At 43.5% G+C, this 22351-nt stretch overlaps 1 protein-coding gene across 1 annotated transcript; it reads left to right on the top strand.

Moving 5' to 3' along the window:
• The first annotated feature begins 9682 nt into the window (after window positions 1-9682).
• CCKAR (cholecystokinin A receptor) lies at window positions 9683-19175 on the top strand. Its single transcript, XM_081235308.1, has 5 exons — window positions 9683-9914; window positions 10595-10846; window positions 14003-14264; window positions 16507-16634; window positions 17571-19175. The coding sequence occupies exons 1-5, from the start codon at window positions 9806-9808 to the stop codon at window positions 18101-18103; spliced, it is 1284 nt and encodes a 427-aa protein (XP_081091434.1). The 5' UTR covers window positions 9683-9805; the 3' UTR covers window positions 18104-19175.
• Window positions 19176-22351: the final 3176 nt, after the last annotated feature.

The raw sequence follows: 22351 nt of genomic DNA on the forward strand, positions 1-22351 counted from the left end.
TTTCACAGATGAGGACTCTCAGTCTCATAGGAGTGAGTATTTATTCAAGTCATCCAGAAGTCAGTGTTAGTGCCGGGATTTTAATCCAGGTGTGTAAATTACAAGCACAAGAAATAGATGGAGAGAAAATATTTGTAACATTAGTTAATAAATGTTTAGTATCAGAATATGAGAGAGAGCTCATAAATCAATGGCAAGACAAAAATGCATAGAAAAATGAGCAAAAGAAATGAGCAGGTAATTCACAAAAGAAAAAATACAAACGATCAGTAGAATACAAAAAGATGCTCAACATCACTAGTAATCAAAAATGCAAAATAAAACAAAATACCTTTTGTCCCCTATCAGCTTAGGGAAAACTGGACTGATTGGTAAAAGTAATGGTTGAATGTGGATAAATAATGGATTATGTACATTGTTGGAGGGGGTACAAATTGACAGCATCATTTTCCAGGGAAATTTGGTGGTTTTGTTTATATTTTAAAAATGCACATATTCTATGACCCAGCAATCCCAGACTCTTGGTGTTCTTCAAGACAAACACCTGCCCACATGCTTGAGAAGTATGTATAAAAGTGTTCACCGTGGCTTTGTCTGCAAGAGCAAAAATCTAGAAACAATCTAAAGTCACTTAATAAGAAAATGGTAATAGTGTAATGTGTCCACACTGTGGAGTACTATGCAGTCGCTTAAAGGATACGGCAGATCTATATAGGCTGAAAAACTCTAAGATGATTCTTAAGTGACAAAAAGCAAGTTGCAGGAAAAAAAGATGCAATACAATATCATTTTTGTAAACTCCCCAGTAACATGTAACCATACCAAGTAATTTCCATGGGTACATAGATAGATATTTAATGTATAGAAAATGGATATAAAGTGCACTGATAAGAATGGTTACTTCTAAGAAGGGTCCTGGAATTAACTGGTCAAAGGGAATTTAGATATTACCTCTAATGTTTGGATTTTCACTAAAGAACATGTACTTCAGTATTACTTTTTTTTTGTTTTTTTGTTTTTTGGCTGCGTTGGGTCTTCTTTGCTGTGCGCGGGCTTTCTCAAGTTGCGGCGAGCGGGGGCTACTCTTCACTGCAGTGCGTGGGCTTCTCATTGCAGTGGCTTCTCTTTTTGCAGAGCACGGGCTGTAGGTGTGTGGGCTTCAGTAGTTGTGGCACGTGGCCTCAGTAGTTGTGGCGCACGGGCTTAGTTGCCCTGCAGCATATGGGATCTTCCTTAGACCAGGGCTCGAACCTGTGTCCCCTGCACTGGCAGGCAGATTCTTAACCACTGCGCCACAAGGAAAGTCCCCAGTACTAGTTCTTAATTAACCATTATTACTTTTAAAAAAGAGAAAGAAACCAGGTGTGTCTTATGCCAAAACCTAAGGGTATTGTCACACTGGCTATTAACCTATGGTTTACGAATAGATTTTGGCAGGTTCATGCAGTTGCTGAAACTGTGCACGATAGTGTATGTTTTGAGGAGTGCACATTTTTCCTTAGGTGGAAACTCATAATGTCGGTTCCTAAGGAGGATTTATGACCCAAAGAAAGTCATGAACAGCCCTAGTGGAACATGTTTCTTTTCTGTTCTGGTCTTATGGAAAGTTACTCAGCCTCTCCAGAAAATGGGGGTCATAGTAGTTCCTCCCTCAAGGGTTACATGAGGATTATAAGAGTCAATGTTTATAAAGCTCATGAAACAGAAGTCAGTCAGTGTTAGGTATTATTATTACTTTCATTGTTGCTGCTATATTATTAATGGCTTCGAAAAAGCCCTTCATTCAAGAGACTTGAGTTCTCTAAACAGTTATATCACAAGTAAAATAAGGAAGATGATCCCATCTAGTCTGGAAAATCTCACAGTTTCAGACTCTAAAATTTTCTTCTGTCTATAAGAATGATAAAATGACATTCAATGACATCAATCCTCCCATCTGTTCATACATTTACCCAGCAAGCATTTAGTGAATGCTTACAATGCACTAGGTATTGCAGAAACAGCTGGAGATATAATTGCAGCAAAAGTGGCCGACAGGGCCCTGCCCTCAAGGAGCCCGGACCCCCTCCCCTCTCCACCTCGTGGAGCCGGAAAGAAGGTAAGCTCTGAGCCTGGGCGCTTAGGTGCTGTAAGTACTCTGTGACCTGTTAGTACCTTTCTAAGACAACCGAATTTCAAATCCAAGCTTTTATTATTGACAGGCATAGAAATCATATTTTTTAATCCTTAAATCTGACATATCTCCTTTAATGTATTGGGCCATGAAGGGGGCTGAGATCAAGAGTTCTGTTCTGACCCTACTTTTGGCAGTAATGAAGCCAGATCAGCATTATGGTGCTTAAACATTTCAAGTCACTTGTGCTTCCAACTGCTTTCATTTTTAGTCCAGTTAATGGATTCAGGAGCTGTTACAGTCCCCAGATAGCAAGTGGACATGTGGGTGGGTCAGATGCCAGCAGGCACAACTCTCTAAGAGGTTCCTGTAAGAGCAGTGTTGATGGCTCCCCACACCTCTGAGCCATGTGAACCTGGAGTTTTTTGTGACTTAATGGTGTGCAGCAGCCTTGTCCTGGCATAACTGGAACATCTTACTGAATGATGATAATAATAATGGAATAGGACATTTGGCTGGCAGAGTTGGGACACAGACTTTCCACCACCCAGGAGGCACATCCAGCTCTTCACAGCCACTGATATCTCTGGGTCCTTTTTGGGTCCCTCTGGGACCTCTGGGACCTCTGGGGCCTCTGGGTCCTGTGGTCCTTTTTTTTTTAAAAAAAAAAAAACCCTGGGATTGACTTCATTGTTTTTAATATTCATTTATTTATTTTGGCTGTGCTGGGTCTTAGTTGTGGCACACGGGATTTTCGTTGCAGCATGAGCGCTTCTTAGTTGCAGTATGCAGACTCTAGTTGTGGCGTGCATGCGTGATCTAGTTCCCTGACCAGGAATCGAACCTTGGCCCCCTGCATTGGGAGCGTGGAGTCTTACCCACTGGACCACCAGGGAAGTCCCTGGGGGCTGTGGTCTTTTAACTCAGAGGGGAGAAAGGCTTCTGGGTGAGGAGCAGAGCAGGAGAGCGGGAGATGGGGAGATGGAGGGTCAGGGTGGCCTTTGTACGGGATTCGGGGACTGGGGTGGCTGGAACACTTTTCACAGGAGGCTTTCTGAGGTTCTGGCCCAAATAGCCATTTGGGTGCTCAGTCTCCACCTCTGCCCAAGGACTGGCCACTATGGGAATATATGGAGACAGTGTCTTTTCCATAGCCTGTGGCTTCAAGGGTAGTACATGTCCATGGTGAGATCCAGGGTGGGAGATAAAATGATAGACATCAGGAGGGAATGGTAGCTAAGAGAATGGTGTGTAGGTGCCCTTGAGCCCTGCTTTGAGGACTCCCACACATAACTGGAGGATGCTCCGTGGTGGGGAAGCAGGTCTATTTCCTGGAACTCTGAGTCCCTCATTGGTAAAATGGGATAATTAAAGCCACCTCACAAGGTTGGGTGAGGAATAGAAATGGCAGAATAAAGCATGCAAAGGAGGGTTCATGCTCAGTAAATGGTGCTTGTATCACTCACACATTTCTCTAGAGTTTAGACAGAACTTTCACACACGTACCCCATCCCACGGGACCTTCATATGACCCTGTGAGCTTCCTATTAAAATCAGTATTTTATGAATGAGGATCTGGATATTCAGAGTCATGAAGGTCAAGGGTGGAGCCCAACTGAGGCCAGATAATGGAGATGGCACAGTAAAGACACATGGAGGGGTCCTGGCATGTTCATCCCTTGATGTCCTGCTCTGAGTGGTCCTTGGAGGCCCTAAGAAAGAGTGGGAAAGTTCTAAGCTAATTCTGTCTTCCTGCTCACTCTCAAGTTACCAGATCCTCTGCCCACGTGTCTCGCCCAGTGTCTGTCCTCACCGTGAAATTCCATTCTGAGAGTCATATCCTTGGGTCTTAAAGATGCACAGCCCATCCACAACAGTGCTGAGGACCAGATGGGGTGGGAGGCAGTCAGTTGTTGGTCTCTTTTCCCATAAGACTCTGAGAATTGTTAGGTGGTATTTATACTGTAGTCGTGTAATGAAACAAGTGTAGATGTTGGACCCAGTCCTACTTGGGGCTGAGCACTGATGTTGCATCTCCAATCAATCTCTTTGTGGCTTATCTTCCTCATCTGCAAAAGGAAATTACAGTAATAGATAATTATTACTTCCTAGAGGTTTTACGAGGAATGGTGCTGGACACTTCGCCTGAGGAGTTACTATAGTGATGTGCAAAACAGACACAGCGCTGCCCTTGGAGTGGTGCTGATGGCAGCCCTGAGCTTGCCAGTGTACATCAAATGCCTCAAAATATATATATGCACAAGTGTTCACTACAGTGTCACTTATAAAAGCAGAAGGCTACAAATAATAACTAAGTACCCAACTGTATGGAAATACTTTAGTCATTTGGAGTACGTGTTCTTAATGAAATAATAGCCATCCCTAAAAATAATACCATAGAGAAGTACCGAAACAGGATGATGAAAAAATACTAAGTGAAAGTAATGAATATACGAAATAGTATATGTGTAAAGCACTTTTCAAACCCTCTGGGTGATGGAGTTGTAATTTTTTTTTTACTTACTTGTCTAAATTAAAAAAAAATAAATACATTTTCCAGAACCCTACAAAAACCATATTTCTTATTTTGAAAGAAAATTCTATCTTAAAAATACATGGTAAGTAGGATGAATACTGTATATAAAGCAGGAGTTCAAATTTGCTTTTTATGAACTGTGATTAGAGGTAAAGGCTGGAAGGAGAGCTACCAAGTCTTTAACAAACGTCTATCTTTGGTAGTGTATACATGTCCATGCCACTCTCTCAGATAGCTAGTGGGAAGCAGCCCCATAGCACAGGGAGGTCAGCTCAGTGCTTTGTGACCACCTAGAGGGGTGGGATAGGGAGGGTGAGAGGGAGGGAGACGCAAGAGGGAAGAGATATGGGGATATATGTATATGTATAACTGATTCACTTTGTTATAAAGCAGAAACGAACACACCATTGTAAAGCAATTATACTCCAATAAAGATGTTTAAAAACAAACAAACAAACAAACAAATGTCTATCTTGAGGCAGTGGTATTAAGGATGATTTTAATGTTCCTATCAACATGAAACATGGTATATTATTATTATTATTACTATTACTATTGCCATCACTATTGTTATTTACTGAGCCCTTATGACATGCCAACCACTCTGCTGTGTGCTTTACACACACTGTGACATGTAATATCCCAGCAGCCCTCTGAGGTTAGGTGTTGCCTCTGTTAACCCATTTTACAGGTGAGGAAATGGAGACCGAGGCAAAGTTACCTGCCCAAACTCAGCCATGACTTGCTGAGTGACAGCCTTATCAGACACAGACATGATGTCTGCCCTTCTCTGTAGCAAGGAGGAGTTTTTCACTTGTCAGAAAGGATCCAATATGATTTCTCAAGAGGGGCAGCCAGTGGTAGGACTTCAGAGGGCGTTGCACACAAGCCTCTGAGGGCAGCAGGGCTCAGTGCATCTACCCTCCTGAGGAACCCATATGTGGCCAGTGCAGGGTGAGGAGGGAGGGGAGTCCCAGTCAGACTCTTCCAGAAATCTGAGATGGTTACAGGGAGGAAAAGAGAAAAACCCTAGCAGGCAGCAGTCTGGGTTAGTTTAGAAAGAGAATGAGGAATAAGGATTTAGAGAGTGACATTTTGAGCAGCAGAGAGGGGGAAAATTGCAGAGGGGAGGCAAGATCATTTGAAGAAATGTCAGGCTGCCCTAGGAATTGGGAATCCTGCAACATGCCATTACCTGTTAACTACCTCTGGCTTCTGGACTGTGATTCTCTGAGGATAAATCATGTGGGGCTCTGAAATGTAGTTGTATAATATTTTTACTTATCTATTTTTCTTTATTTAAAAAAATTTGCCTAACATGAATCATGAGCATATGTTTCATGTTATAATGAGGAAAAAAATCCAAATAAATCTTTTACGTGTTTTAGAACAATTGTTTCTTAAGATGGAGAATGGTTTGGGGAACAGCTACCAATTTCTTTATCCAGGGCTCCATCAGGATTGCTCATATTCTGTCTTCCTAGGGGAGCGTTTGCCAGAAAAGAGTCCTCAGTACCCACAGGGCTTTGGGGACTGCAGGAGACACCCAAACTCTGTGGCTCGGAGAGAGGGGAGGCACTTAAACCATTTCAACTCAGCTTAGTAACTTTTTATCAATTCTTCTGGGCCTGTGCTCAGTCAGAAGGTAGGGCTCCGAGGTGAGAAGGCTACTTTTATTTTGCCCCATCTGTTTATCGCCTGCCTCTCACAGTGCACGGAGAGTTTCCCAAGGGCAGGATTCCATCCACTTGGTTCATGGCTTATCCCCAGCACCTGGCACCTTGCCTGGCACTTAGAAGGTATTCGATAAATGTGTGCTGAGGAACGAAGTAAGGGCTAACACCCTGAAAAATGCATCAGCTCTCCCCTTGAAAGCCCTAACGTTTCTTGTTGGAATTCTCTCTTTTTTAATTTAACTCTGTGGTAACACTGGCTCAGAAAGTCAGACTGAAAAATTCAGAGCTGGCCAGGAAAAGAACCGATGTAATAGAGATATAGAAGGGTAGAATAAGCAATGCAATATTGGCTCTCCTGATTTTTTACTCCTTATTTATTCTCATTCCCCAAGCACATACTGTATGCCAGGCACTGTGCTGATGTACTGGAGTCACAAACCCTTAACCTGACCATGATAACGGGGATAAATAGAGCATTCCCAGGATTACTCTTATCCACTGATAATAACAATTAGAGTCCAGCCCTATGTTCTAGGCATTTTTCGAGGTGCTTTCCATGTGTTGCTTTGTTTAGAGGTAGTGCTATATTATGCCTGTTTTACAGACGAACAAGCTGAGACTCAGAAAAGTCAAGTAATTTGTTCATGTTCACAACTGGGGTGAAGTTCAGGCTTAGGTTCCTGCCATTTGACACCTGTTCTCACACACTTATCAGTTTCCAGGGAGCTTCCTGAGAGGTAATCCTGTGATCACTAGCCTCCAAATCACTAGGAATGCTGGATAAAAGTGCAGATTCCCAGGCTTGGGGCTGAAGGATCAGAATCCTTGGGAAAGGAGCCTGGGAATCCCCACTTTTTAACCACTAAGCCCAGTGATCAGATTTGCACTAAAGTTCGTAAAGCACAGCACTCAAATATGTCACACTTACTCCTTGTGAGTTTACAAAACTTCTAGGACCCACTTTCCTGCACTCCACCCTTTCTTCTTGCCAACGGATGAACAGAACAGAATAGAAAGCCAGGAAAGGAGGAAGAAAGGATAAAAGGAATAAAGGAAGGAAGGAAGGAAGGGAGAGAGGAAGGAAGGGAGGAGGAAGGAAAGAAGGGAGGGAGGAAGGGAGGAGAAAAGCTCCAAATTGGGCTCCATCTCAGTTCAGGGCAGGTGGACACCAGCCCTCTGCCTCTCTGCTCTTGGACCCTGAGCAGCAGGTTCCCTGCAGTGGCTGGAGCAGCAGCCAAAGGGCCTGAGGAAGATCCTTAGGAATCACTCTCTATGGACGGTGATATCAGCTCACTTAAAGCAGCTGAAGCAGTCAGCTGCTGGGAACAGCAGTGCAGTGAAATTTAGCTATACCCAGTGCTCAGAATCTGAATGTTTATCCCTTTCCAAATCACGACAGTATTGCACAGGGTCCCCTCCTAGTGGGCAGGGTCCGTATCAGTCTGCAGACTGAGAAATTTCAGCCAACAGGAACAGAGGCAGGAATGACAGGCAGAGACACGGGTTCTGGCTCCAAACGGGCTACAGGACACTAGGACAGTGAAGAAAGCTCTATGTTGCAGGAATAGGAGTGAGGATGGGGCTGCCGGCCAGTGAGGGGGTATCCACAGCTGGTTCTCGCCAGTAAATCACATGGCCCCTCTGAGTCAATTTCCTTGTGTGTAAAAGGAAAATAATAACAATAGTTATTATTATCTGTGATTTATGGAACACTTTTTCTGTGTCAGGCACTATCCTGAGGCAATCAATCTTCATAACAAATATCTGTGAGGTCATTTTGGTCCCCATTTCACAGAAGAAGGAAATGAGCCTTAGGTTAAGAAACCTGCCCAGTATTTCCCAGCAGGTAACCAGTGAAGCCAGGATTTGATCCTGGGTCTGTCTGATGCCAAAGCTTGTCTTCTGAATAATTACTGTTAGCTTCTCCAACATTCCTCGAATTTCTAGTTCTTATGACTAAGTGCCTCAACATGAGCTGTTCATGGTTTCAAAGAACAGAGGTACCACTCTCTTCTCAGCTCCACTGAGCCTGGATGGTGAAAAAGTCCATTAGTTCATGTGTGTCCAGCAGGGATTCAGCAAATATATAACACGTAGCTCTGTCAACTGAGAGAGCTGTCAAAACACAAGGGGTCCCAGAGGCATCTAGACCAGGTCTCAGCTGGGCCAAGCAACATGTGAGAAACACAGGGCCCTCTGCTGTCACCTGCTCTCCCAAAGGTCTCAACTGAGGAGAGCATGTATACAATAGGGCTGGAGGAGTTTTCTGGCACCACAAAGCCTCACAGAAAACCCAGAGGTCCCAGCCAGGTCCCCTTCTCTATCCTAACCTCCTACCTCATTCCTACTTTTAACTGAACTCAAACAGGTCAAGTTCATTCCCACCTCAGGGCCTTTGCTCCTGCTGTGACCTCTGCCAAGAAGACTGCTCCTCCTGCCTAGAAGCAGCTTCCTCCAGATCGGCACAAGCTTTCCTCCTCCTTGCCATCTAGCTTTCTGATCATAGTCCCCTCCTGCGGGAGGCCCTTCCTGACCACCCTACCTAAGTTAGCACCCCCCATCCATCCCTCTCCATTATGCCTTCCTGCTTGACTGCCTCTGTGGTGCTTTACACATCTGAAATAATCTTATTCATTATCTGCTTATGTATTTAGAAAAGTACCTGGCAAACGGCTGACTCTCAATGAACATGTGCTGAATGAATGGATGAGTGAATAAATGAACGAATGGAAAATCTTACTAAAGTGTTTCTGTAATAAGAATCCAGGCACGTATAGTCAAAGTACCCACCCCCTTCTTTCAGTTTTCAAGGGCAGAGAAATAACCCTGTGGTTGGTAAGAACTTAACAACCGGTAGTTATATCCACACACACTGCTGGGCATGGGTCCAAAGCTAAGAAGGCACTAACTGCTTTTATATAAGGAGGTAGAAACACAGTCCCTCCGTGTCCTTTAGTCCTGATGCTCTGCATTATGGTATCTGTTACTATGTTAATTGTTTCTGTCTCACACGGCCAGTTTGGGCTTTATTCTGCTTATGTCTGGGATGGTGACAGGTTCCTATACAGAGAAGAGAGGTAATGTGTCCATGTATGTGCGTGTCCACACCTGTGTGCATGTGTGTGGAAAAGCAGCCACACTCCAGGAAGGGTTAAGTTACAATCAGGCTGTCTGTGCTCAGGGCCCCATGGCTGGCCCAGGAATGGGGTGGGCCTGGAAGGTGGGGCAGGCTTGCCTTGCATCAGCTGCTCTTTCCAAGACAGGAGTGCACATGCTTGCCCAGCTGGCCTGAGTGTGTGAAACTCCAGTCGCCTTTAAGAATGGCTTCAGAAGCCCACACCTGGCAATCACTCCCCCAACCCCCTTGCCCCTCCACGGCAGGTTGCATTTGGGAAACTCTCCAGTCGGTCATTAGAGGAATGAGCCGAGAGTGAGCCGTTCATCAGCTCGCCAGCGCTTGGTGAAAAGCAGCAAGCAAGGATGGATGTGGACAGCCTTCTCTTGAATGGAAGCAACATGACGCCTCCCTGTGAACTGGGGATCGAAAACGAGACGGTGTTCTGCTTGGATCAGCCCCGTGCTTCCAAAGGTAGGTGTCCGAGGCTGATATTTTAATTCAGAAAACTATTAAGTTGGGGGAAGAAATCAGCAAAGGCAAGGCTGACTGCGAAAATATAACAAAGTCCTCGTGAGACAAGGCTGGGTAAAGTCATCTGTTCAGAAGTTTGGATAAGAGATCAAAAAGCAGAATTGAGTCCAATGTTCTTCTTGTTCCCCAGGGGAGAGTTGGGATTAATGTACAGGACTTGGGGGCACAAAAGCAGTGGGAGGAGGACCTGAAGTGGAGCCAGAAGCGAGGACAAGTGTAAAAGCTTAAACTTACAAGCATCACAGAAAAGGTGCTGTCGCAATCTAGCTGTCGCCTTTTCTTGGGGGAAATCAGTGTGAAGAAGTGATTATAGCAAAATAATGCTTAGCCGCTTAGGAAAGAAAGCAATCACTATTCACTAGAGGAGCTTTGCTCTTAAGAAAAAGTGGTTCTCTGAGTGAGTGATACTTTAACAGACCAACCTTTTTGAAGCAACTGAATCACTCTGTGCTCTCCTCACTTTGTTTCTGCAAAATATTGTAAGTACAGGGAGAGCTGGGTTCAATGATGTCCGCCCCTGAAAAAAAAAAATCGGCAGGAAATAAGTGTTTGCTGCGCGTGCTAGGTTTTAACATTCTGCTCTCATAACCTCCATCCCTCGCCCATGTTCCTCCTCTCAGAGTGGCAGCCAGCCGTGCAGATTCTCTTGTACTCCTTGATATTCCTGCTCAGTGTGCTGGGAAACACGCTGGTCATTACGGTGCTGATTCGGAACAAGAGGATGAGAACGGTCACCAACATCTTCCTGCTCTCCCTGGCTGTCAGTGACCTCATGCTCTGCCTCTTCTGCATGCCGTTCAACCTCATCCCCAACCTGCTCAAGGATTTCATCTTTGGGAGCGCTGTCTGCAAGACCACCACCTACTTCATGGGTGAGTTGCTGCTGGTGCCTATTTCTGGAGCTCGCCCCAGACCCCGCTCAGTCCCAGACCTTCCCCAACCCCTAGCAGCCAAAACAAAACATCTGGCTGTGTGGGGCTAGGTGTAAGGACAGAGGAGCTGGCTTTAGGGGGGGTCAGTCCTCATAACTCCCCAGAAGTCAGTCCCCAGTTTTAGGGGTCAGTTTCTCAAAGTGGAAGAAGTTGGTAAGAAGCCACAGAAGAGGTTGGTTTTGCTTTCTTCTGTTAGAAAGTAAGACAGATGCAAGCTGTTCTGTTCCTTCCTGGAGGTCGCTGATTGTATTCTGAGCTCTACCCAACCCAAGGCATGGCTTTTGGGGTGGCCAGGGTGCTGGAAGAGGGCTCTTTCTGCCATTGCTCTGGCTTTCCTAGGGAACAGGGGCTATTTGAAAACCAGTTTCATCAGAGGTCTAGATTCCCTTCTCAGGATTCACTTCCCAGACTGTTTTCCCAGGGTCTGGGACCATCTCAGGCACACACACACACACACACACAGAGAGAGAGAGAGAGAGAGAGAGAGAGAGAGAGAGAGAGAGTGAGAGAGACCTCTGCCACTAGACGAGGAATTGAATTTGCTCCTAGAGCCTGTGGGTCACTAAGCTGACACTGGTTGGCTGAGATATGCAGCTCTCTGCCTTTGTCAATCAAAATGATGGTGATGATAATAAAAGTCACAAGAGTTAATGTTTTTGAATGCATTTTTTTGAGCACCAGATATTCTCCTAATTGCTTTAAGTTTTTACTTCCATGATCATATTTTATCTCCCAACCACCCTATAAAGAATATACAGTTATCCTTCCCTGTTTCACTGAGGAGGGAACAGAGGCACAGAGAGGTTAATAATGTGCCCAAGGACACACAGGTGGTAAGCTACAGAGCTGACTTGAACCCAGATCGGTAGCCGCAACAGTGGTGAGTACATGACCTCGTTTTGCCAACTGCTGTGGCTCTTCTAAGGCTGAAACAAAACATGTCTCTTTGTCCCCTCCATCTGCCAAAATGCTTTGTCCCTTGCCCATTCTGAGAATTAGTTGGGAGAGGAGGAGGAGAGGTGGGGAATGAGGAAGGAGTTGTTGTTTGTTCTGACCTAAGCTGGGCAAAATATGCAGGCTGAGTTGGGCTAGGGCAGCCTTCAATGACCGGAAAGCTTTAAAATACTTTATTTCTCCCAGTTGAGGAAGCGGGATCCAGCAGTGACAAAATGATGATGAATAACTGATCTGCGTGACATGGACAAATAACCAAGAAAGTGTCAATCTGGGTCCAGTCCTCTGAAAAGAAAAATGGACTCACAAATGAAAAGGATCACTGTTAAACAATGACGCAATAATAATCACCAACATCTCATAGTGCTTTAGGCTTTCAAGACCTGTCTGTATATATCTTATGATAATATTTAATAATCTTAACCAGGGTTTGTGGAAGGAGATTTAAAAAGAGTGCTTGTGTAGTTGCACAACATTGTGAATGTGCTAAATGCCACAGAACTGTTCACTTTAAAATGATTAAGTTTATGTTATGTAAGTTTCACCTCAAACAAAAGTGTTTTAAAATAGCTGGGGTCTGAGCTAGGAGCCTTAAAACTCTTCCTGAAAATTTCTAGGACAGACTGTTCTAGAAAACGAAAAGCAAAATAATTCTGAAAGTGTTTGCAATACCATAATGGTTTTGTTGGATTTCTGATTCCAGTGATTTCAATTCTTCCCTTAATTTTATGTTCTCCTCAATACTGTTTCTAATAGTTGACACTCATTAAACTCCTAATACATAGCCAAAAAAAAAGAGTGCTTGCCTGCTGGTGGGTTTATAAGTACAGTGGACCCATTGTACAGACTTGACCCTGAGGACTTAGGGGCTGTACCCTCTAATTCAGATGTCATCAACTCCTTAGAGTAAAGTCCTATAAAACACAGCAAATCCTGTCTCAGAACATAAGTTCTTATAGAATGGTTTCAGGGTTGTAGATTCCTTCAAGTCTCTCAGGAATACTATGGCTATTCTCCCTAGAAAAAGAATATTTTTATACCTAGTTTCACAAAAGGCCCCAGGCTAAGAACTCCTCCATCATGGTAAGAGATAAGAGAAGAATCAGTTGAATTTATGGATGAAGAATTAATGGGAATTTTAAGGGGATAAGAGATTATAATAAGTATGTACACACAAAAAATACAAAAAATAAGGAAAATTAAGCTTTTATGATTATGCGTACATATATCCTTTTGATTGAGGTGTTTTGACGTCTTTCTCACTGATGATGCACGTTCCTTTTACAAAATACAGAAAGCAAAGAGAATGAGAAAGAAGGCCCTAGCCCTTCCACCCACAGAAAAACGTTAGTTATAATATGGAGAGTTTCCCCTTCTTCCTTTTTCACTAGGTGTTTTTTCAACACTCCATTTTGAAACTTAGAATGTTTCACTCTTAAAAACAGTTGGGGGACTTCCCTGGTGGTCCAGTGGTTAAGACTTCCCCTTCCAATGCAGGGGGTGTGGGTTTGATCCCTGGTCAGGGAGCTAAGATCCCACATACCTTGTGGCCAAAAAACCAAAATACGAAACAGAAGCAATAGTGTAACAAATTCAATAAAGACTTTAAAAATGGTCCATATCAAAAAAATATTTTTAAAAAAGTCTGTTCTAAAAATTTTCAGGAAGAGTTTTAATGCTCCCAGCTCAGACCCCACTGAATTTTCAGGGTCACAGTCCTTGAGAATATTGGGTTAAAATGTCAACTTAACTATGCAGATCATGCTCAACACTAAAGCTATTCTACGGGTCACTCAGAAACCTCTTCTGTGGGATAGGAACATATTTCATCCACTTGGTTATTAATTGAGTGCCTTCAGCCTAGGAAGGAGTTGGTTGTAATCAAAGTTCAATAAACTTATCTAAAAATTGGCAATAAGATGTATTTGCAAACACATTTCTTTACCTGCCTCAAATCGTTTTGGGAACAAAGCTGGGAATAAATCATTTTTTTTTAGATATACATACACAATATTCTTACCCTCTGAGCGTTTTCCTCTGCTCTCTATCAAACCTGCGCAGATCAGGTATGCTTAAGCTCATTGTGCAAATAAACTTTGGATCTCAGAACCTGCATAACCAGCTTCTTTGTTCCTTTTCCAGGCACCTCTGTGAGTGTCTCCACCTTTAATCTGGTAGCCATATCGCTGGAGAGATATGGTGCAATTTGCAAACCCTTACAGTCCCGCGTCTGGCAGACAAAATCCCACGCTTTGAAGGTGATTGCCGCTACCTGGTGCCTCTCCTTTACCATCATGACTCCGTACCCGATTTATAGCAACTTGGTGCCTTTTACCAAAAATAACAATCAGACCGCGAACATGTGCCGCTTTCTACTGCCAAATGATGTCATGCAGCAGTCCTGGTAAGGCTGCATGGGTTTATTTGTTTAATACAACTCGATATAATTTTGCAGGTTTAATAAAAACTGGAATGTATTGTCCAGTGTCTGGGGGGATCAGTCTCCTGGAGACTTATCGAGAAAGTTCGCTCTAACCTCTTTCTAGAGTAACAGTGACAGCAAACACTTAGAGTGTTGTGTTTTAAACGCCATATATACATACATACATATATATATATAAATTCAACTAATCCTCTCAAAACCCTATAGGGTGGGTACTATTATTGTCCCCATTTTACAGAGGAAACTGAGACATGGAGGGGTTAAGCAAGTTGCTCAAGGTCTCAAACCTAGAAGAGATAAGAGAGCATCTGGTCTTAACCACTATGCAGTGTACTTCTGGAAGAGCTCTGATTTTCCAAGAACTGGAGGTAGAGCCGAGGATGAGTTCCAAATCCCATGTGGTTTTTCTTAGAGCTGCAGCCGTGGTACTTGCACGGGACACTGTACTGGAACTTAAAAGGCAAGGTTCTAGTACCTGTTTCTTTGCTTACTAGTGGGTGATACTGGACAAGTTCATATAACCTCCCTGACGTTCAAATTCTTTATCTACACGCAGATTTAAGAGTAAAGTTTTTTTTTATCTACCTCATTAGATGTATGTGAGATTCAAATGAGAGCATGTTTATGAAAATGTCACTAAATATCTTTAAAAAGGCTACGCAAATGCAGGACATTATGTTTACCAGTTCCCAGCATGTTTTAGAAGCAGGGAGCTAGACATTTAAAAATGGCTCAAGGGCTTCACTGGTGGCGCAGTGGTTGAGAGTCTGCCTGACAATGCAGGGGACACGGGTTCGAGCCCTGGTCTGAGGAGATCCCACATGCCACGGAACAACTGGGCCCGTGAGCCACGACTACTGAGCCTGCGCGTCTGGAGCCTGTGCTCCGCAACAAGAGAGGCCCCCATAGTGAGAGGCCCACGCACCGCGATGAAGAGTGGCCCCCTCTTGCTGCAACTAGAGAAAGTCCTCGCACAGAAATGAAGACCCAACACAGCCAAAAGTAAATAAATAAATATTTTAAAAAAGTATTAGACATGGGAATAAATGGGAAAATATGAGCTGTACATAGAAAAAAACTGGCAATAGAAACCAACACTAAATAACACAGATGTTGGAAACTTCAGACAAGGATTTAAAAAAAAAAAAAGCTCAAAACTGAGATAATCTCTGCTTTCTTTGCCTTCCTTTTTTTCATTTCAACCAAGTAATTCATACACACAAAAAGAGTTATGTTGCAAATAAGGGACTTTTCCAAGACTCGAAAAGAACTCTTATCAAAACATGTCCAATTGAAATGAGAAATGGCTCAGCCACCGTGAGCCTCTGACAATTTTATGGCCTAATCGTGTAACCTTACACATGCCAGACTGCAAAAGTGATTTAGGGGCTAGACTCATAAAGAAGAAGGCTGCAATTCTTCAGGAATCAAACATATTTAGAGAAAGCATAGCTCTGGCCCGCCAGGCACTAGAACGAGCTTGCCACTGTGCCAATGGGTCAGAACAGCCAGAATGCTTATTTTGCAAAACAAAGGAGGTCTTCCATCATTGCTACTTATGCATTAGATGATTCTGTTGCTATAAAGTCAACAAATGGTATATTGTGATGCTTAAGAGCATGAGTTCTAGAATCATATTGCTCGGGTTCAGATCTCACCTTTGCCATGAGCTGTGTAACTTTGGACAAGTTATTTATTGCCTCTAAGTCTGTTTCCTCATTTGTAAAATGGGTATTATGTTAATAGTACCTACCTCAAAAGTTATTATGGGAATTAGATATAGTAATATATATATATATACTATATTGAAATTGAATAAGTCATCAATGAATGTAAGCTCTTATTATTATTATTATTTCAGAAACCCTTTTATTGAGGTATTCACCTACTCTCATTGGCTTTTTTTTCCTTTTTCTTTTTTAAGCTCTCATTTGTTTTAAATGTAGACTTGTTTCAGGCACAGATTTACACCAAACTTTTCCAATTTAACTAGTCCTTCATAAGAGACTTTATCTGAAAGAAAAGAAGTAAACAACTTCTAATGACTGACCCTCCAAATGGGGAGTTTCCAAAGATATTAAATACTAGTAATTAATGTGTTTCCTCAGACTTATTAAAATGGAGATGAACCCTGCTTATTCCATCCCATCTGAGTTTGAAATGCTAGAGATGCTGGTTATTGGATTGCTTTTTATTTTATTAGGCACACCTTCCTGTTACTCATCCTCTTTCTTATTCCTGGAATTGTGATGATGGTGGCATATGGATTAATCTCTCTGGAACTTTACCAGGGAATAAAATTTGATGCTAGCCAGAAGAAGTCTGCTAGAGGTAACTATCTTTTAGGTGTATGTTTATGCCAAAAGATTACAAAAGCTTATTTTCTGTAACTTAAATAGATATACCCAGAGTGTGTATAGAGTATATTAGAGGTTTTCAAAAGTCTTCTTAGGAGACTCTGTGTCCTAAGGCACAGTCATGAGACCCAGTGTCTCTATTCCTCATCTGTAAAATGAAGAAATTATTCCTCTCAAAAGGGTGCTGAGTGGAATAAGATGGCATAATACACACATCGCCCAATTACAAGCTGAGGGTCCATGGGTCCCAGGCTCTCTGTGCTGTTGCATTCAAATGGACCCCCTTCCGCAACCAAAGCAAATTGTAATTCCAGGCGCCATCCTCTCTCCTCCCCTTCACTCCTGTTGCAGCTGCCACAGAGCCTCCCGTCTCCCCCTTTCATTATATTCCACTCGTCAGAGAAACTTACCCGACACCTTTGTTGGTATCACTCGTCCCCGCTTCTCACTCCACCCCTTTGCTCAGCTCTTTACCACTTATACAACTTCAAGGTCTTCTCAGGTCTTCTTTGGTTTTTGCTCATTATGCAGAGTCCTCGCAGTAAAAGCAGTCTGGAGGTTTCCCAAGCAAGCAGGAAACTTCCCCCTGAGGAGCTGGAAGAAGAGTGTGCCTATTCATTCTTGAACAGTTTTTTAGCCTTATAGTCTACATATGTAAAATATTATTTTACTATTATAAATTATGTACCTCAGATACTATACATTATTTTAGTAGTTTTAAGTAGCTTTTCATTTGAAGGAAAGGACTAGTGTAAACAATACCTACCCATGTCAAGGCAGGCCCGAGGTCACCTGCCCAATAGTACAGTTCAAGTGTGGTTTAGCCCCTTGATGCAGGGGGCAGGGGTTCCATGCCTTCTGTCTGGCATGACCCATCCCAAAAAATAAGTGTTGTCCCTTGCCCACCCAGAAAGGAAGCCGAGCCCCGGCAGCAGCGGCAGATACGAGGCCAGCGATGGGTGTTACCTGCAGAGGTCCAAGCACCCAGGGAAGCTGGAGCTGCAGCAGCTGTCCAGCAGTGGCGGCGGCGGACTCAGCCGCATCAGAAGCAGCAGCCCCGCGGCCAACCTGATGGCCAAGAAGCGGGTGATCCGCATGCTCATGGTCATCGTGGTTCTCTTCTTCCTCTGCTGGATGCCCATCTTCAGCGCCAACGCCTGGCGGGCCTTTGACACCGCCTCTGCCGAGCGCCGCCTCTCCGGGACCCCCATCTCCTTCATCCTTCTGCTCTCCTACACCTCCTCCTGTGTCAACCCCATCATCTACTGCTTCATGAACCAGCGGTTCCGCCTCGGCTTCATGGCCACGTTCCCCTGCTGCCCCAACCCTGGTCCCCCAGGAGCGAGAGGGGAGGTGGGGGAGGAGGTGGAGAGAAGGACCACCCGGGCCTCTCTGTCCAGGCGCTCGTACAGCCACGCGAGCGCCTCTGCCCCGCCCCCGTGAGCTGTGCCCTGGCCGCCAGCGCCAAAGGATGGAACGGGGACCGAGGGAGGTAGCAGAGAAGGAGGAAAAGAAGAAAGCAGGAGGAAGAGGAAGCGCGAAGTGAAGGAGCAGGAAGGCGCCATCCCCAGTGGGAACTATTCCTTGTCTGCTTGGCATCTTTCGTCCAGGTGCCAGGGGAACACTACTAGGGCGGGTCTGGGACTGGGTTTCCAGGCAGCTCCAGGCAGGCAGTTTCCATACCAGTCACCATGAGAAAAACCTCAGCAGGCCAGTCACAGGAGTCCAACAGGAGTCCAACAGGACTCCTCCTGCACATGTAATTGCCAAGCACGTGTTCAAGCTGGGACGCAGACCCTACTGAGCTTTTAGAAGTGGGGCTTTAGGGTGGGCTCTCACTCCCCACAGGGTCACCCTTCTGCGCACTGCTGCTTCTGCTGATGCAAAATTTGGGGGGCTACTTTGCCCCTGGGGAGTCCATCACTCTTTCACGTACATTCTGTAGCCACCCACCTCATCATGACCACGAATGGGAACCCAAAGCAAACCCTCTTCTGGCCGTTTTCTGTAGTAAAAGAACAGCCTGACTTGTTCTCCTTGAGGTCGGTCAGGGGCATTCAGAGACATAAGTTTATGTCGTCATCAGAACAGCATATGGAAAGTTGTCTAAACGATGGAATTTGGAACTTATATTTCTGAAAAGAAAAGAGTATGTGGCAAGTAGCTGGATGGAATGCTGTCTTAGCATAAGGAATGTTAAATGCCAGAGGGGGCATAGAAATATTTTTCTGCTTTAATAACATATGTTGCTTAACTCCGCCTTTATATGGTGATATGAAACCCCGTGGCTTCTTTGCCTCAACTTAATTTCTCATACTCATGCTCTTTTCTGGAAAGACCTCAAGGTACAAAGGAGAGCTGTAACCTATGTGCACCTGGCCAAGGTGGAAACAGGTGGAGTCAGGCCCAGGATAACTCAATTAACAAGTAGCTTTTGAAAGTCAAAGGCTGTATATGCCTTTAAATACAATCTAAGTGTTTGTTAATGTTCATAGTAATTTTATGTGTATGTGGAATATGAACAGAGAAGTACATTCTTTACATATAGATACACTCTTTGGTGTGTTTAAAAAAAGAATAGTGGATGGAGCTTGGAATTCAGAAAGTGTTATCATTCTACATTCCTCTACAACGGTTGGAGTTTCATGAACTTCTTTTCTTTGCAAAATTGATGTTGAAATCTCTCTCCTCCAATGTAGAATCTCAACATAAAATAAGACATGAACTGTACATTTAGATACAAGGAAGTGCATTTCTAGAACAGAATGTGTCAATCCAGTCTACCAGCCCTCCTCCCTCCCTCCCCACCACTTTCTTTCATAGTTTTTATGCCTCCAAGCATCTGAGAGGCGAGCTTTTCTTTTTCCTGTTTTCTTGGGTCCATGACCACCCATTGATCCATGCCTGACAGACACTCTTTGTGGTGCACAAGGGCTAGTGTTTTCAATTATCAAAAAAAAGTCAATATGGAAAGGGGAGGGGCAGAGAGTGGCAGGAAGTGATCATGAATAGGGGAAGGGACGTTGTATAATTTAACAAGATGTGAGTGTTGACATTTGTTGTTTTTTTGTGGGTTGGGGGAATAAAGTGTTAACAGAGAAGAAATTATTGAGGATGTGAACATATGTAATAGGGGACTTTTCAAGCCAGATGTTAGTTTTTCTATTCCTCAGACTACAATCTTATTTTTAACCAGTCATCTCTGTCAAAAATTTCAAGGTAAAAATTCAACTGACTAAAACATGCACTGCTAAAATAGTAATGATAAAAGGTGTAAGAAATGAAGATGTCTCCAATATTTGAGTAAATCCTACAAAACCTACCATTTTCCTGCCAGAAGAATAAGCTTTCCCTCTGACAGTGTTAGCATATAAATGAAGCTAAATTAGCCTCTTTGCTCCCCACACCTTATTGGAAACCTTTGGAAATTCCAAAGGTATGTTAACCTAAAAATAGGGTTGCCAGAGTTAGCAAATAAAATACAGAATGTCCGGTTAAATTTTAATTTCAAATAAACAATTATTAATTTTTTTTAGTATGAGTATGTCCCATGCACTAAAATATATCTTATATTTTATCTGGCAACCCTACTTTAAAAGCATGTAAGAATATAAACAAGTTTTCCCAAATATAATATAGAGCAATAAAATGCCTCTCTTCACTAAATTTATTGGAAAGTCTTTCACATAATGGAAGCTTTTTTTTTAAAAGAAGAAAAATGCTATTAACTTTCAGAATCTGTGCCTGACCTTTGGAAACGGTACTATCGAAAGGCTGATTTTACTTTAAAAAAAAAGTTTTTAACATAAAGCTATTCTAGTATTTTGTTGAGTCAATTGCCTTTATTTCATGGTAAACTGAATTCTTAAATTTGAAATAAAATGACCAATAGAGTTAAGAAAATAGATTCACCAAGTTTCTGGTATTTTCTAGTGTCTTCTGGTAGCTTCCACTCATCACCAGAGTGATAAGTTTGAACCTGAGCACTGAAATGTATCTTTGATTTTTACTTAGTCCATGTGTCCCAATGGCTTCTCATGCCCTAGTTACTTCGGTAAACTCTCATGATAACTTGCAGTGGTGAATAAGAAATGCATGTGTCTAGATATTAGTTTATCCATGTTCGTGTGTGTATCTTCTCCATTCACTTAAAATGTAATCATGAGGCGAGAGACAGTAGCTGTTGAATCTCCACCGTATTTCCTTCCAGTGCTTTGCCCAGTACTCTGTACACCATGAGTGCTCAATAAATGTTGTGACTGACTCCTGCTCTGCCTCCGATGCTTTGGAGAACTCTTTTTTTGTCCACAACAGTGAGTCTCAACAAGGGGGGCATACTCTTGGGGAGTATCAGAATTTCTACAGGGCTTTTTCCAACTCTGCGTGTATCCCTACCCAAGACTTGGCTGTGTGAGCATTTGCTGCCATCTCTCCCTCCCTTTTGCTCTCCCCCCCGTGTGTGTGTGTGTGTGTGTGTGTGTGTGTGTGTGTGTGTGTGTGTATAATTGGAGATGTTACCAATGGGATGCTGTCACGCCTATGAACAGTGCCAGGGCACAGATTTTTTTAAAGGGCTGGGAAAAAGGACAAATACTGTAAGATTCTATTCACATGAGGTATCTAAAGTAGTCAAAAATCATAAAAACAGAACATAGAAAAGTGATTACCAAGGTCTGGGGATTTAGTGTTTAGCCAGTGTAGAGTTTCAGTGTTGCAAAATGAAAGAGTTCTAGGGTCTCTTGCCCAGCTATGTAAATATACTTAAAACTACTGAACTGTGCACTTAAAAATGGTTAAGATGGTAAATTTAAAGTTAATGTTTTTCTTAGCAAAATAAAAAAGGGGGAAGGGGGTTGGGAAGCACTGGTCTATAGTATCCCTTGGTTTTGCTCCTTCCCACCCTCATTCTCTTTAAGGAGAACAGTAAAAATAACCATCACTGTGTTCCTAATCCATGTTTAAGTACTCTACTCACTCGTTAGGGCTGATAAGTATTACCAAAGCCCACTTGGCGCCCTTAGCTGTTACCTCCCATCTCTTTGCTCTCCTGCAGGACTCTTCTGGGTACCTCTGGGCATCTTCCTGTGCCATCCCCCCCACCCCAACCCTACCTCTGAGCCCTGTGGCTGGCTCTCAGCTCCAGCCAAGGTACTTCCTTGATTCAGATCTCTATGGCCCCTCCGGCTTCCTGGTCACCCTCAAATGGAACATAGATTCCACATTTCCTAAACCTGTTGCCACAGCTGAGGACCAGCCCCACAGTTCCACCCTACACCCTGGCTCTGAGCAGCCCAGCCTGGGAAGAATTTCAGGTCCTCCTTCTTGCTCAAGAAGAGAGATCAGACAAGTATGAATTGTCCAGCAGCCACCTTTGTACATAACACGTAATAGGTGCTCAGTAAGTGTCTGGGGGTGAATGAATAAGTGAATGGATGAATACATTTGAATGGAGTCCTTCCTCAATGCCGGGCCTTTCCGGGCTGCTTTGGGGACAGCACCATCCTAACCAGAGGCATCTTGCCCAGAGTGTGCAGTAGGTAGAGCTTGACAAGAGGTAAAGCTGACTGGGCAGCCTCATTCTGTTTCCAATCCTCCACGCTGAACATGAAGTACAGCAAAAACTGCTTTCGAGTTCGCTGACCATAAACATGTCCTCTGTGGGTAAAGAGGATATACTTTGGACCCCAAGTC

This window comes from Mesoplodon bidens (assembly GCF_964165515.1).
Source record: "Mesoplodon bidens genome assembly, chromosome: 1".
In the NCBI taxonomy this organism is placed as follows: domain Eukaryota; kingdom Metazoa; phylum Chordata; class Mammalia; order Artiodactyla; family Ziphiidae; genus Mesoplodon; species Mesoplodon bidens.

What these genes read in the sequence shown, in the direction of transcription:
- CCKAR (XM_081235308.1), top strand. Translation starts at nt 9,806, where the DNA reads ATGGATGTGGACAGCCTTCTCTTGAATGGAAGCAACATGACGCCTCCC. An exon ending in TCAGCCCCGTGCTTCCAAAG is followed by an intron (nt 9,915 to 10,594) that starts GTAGGTGTCCGA and finishes TCCTCCTCTCAG; the next exon opens with AGTGGCAGCCAGCCGTGCAG. An exon ending in GACCACCACCTACTTCATGG is followed by an intron (nt 10,847 to 14,002) that starts GTGAGTTGCTGC and finishes TTCCTTTTCCAG; the next exon opens with GCACCTCTGTGAGTGTCTCC.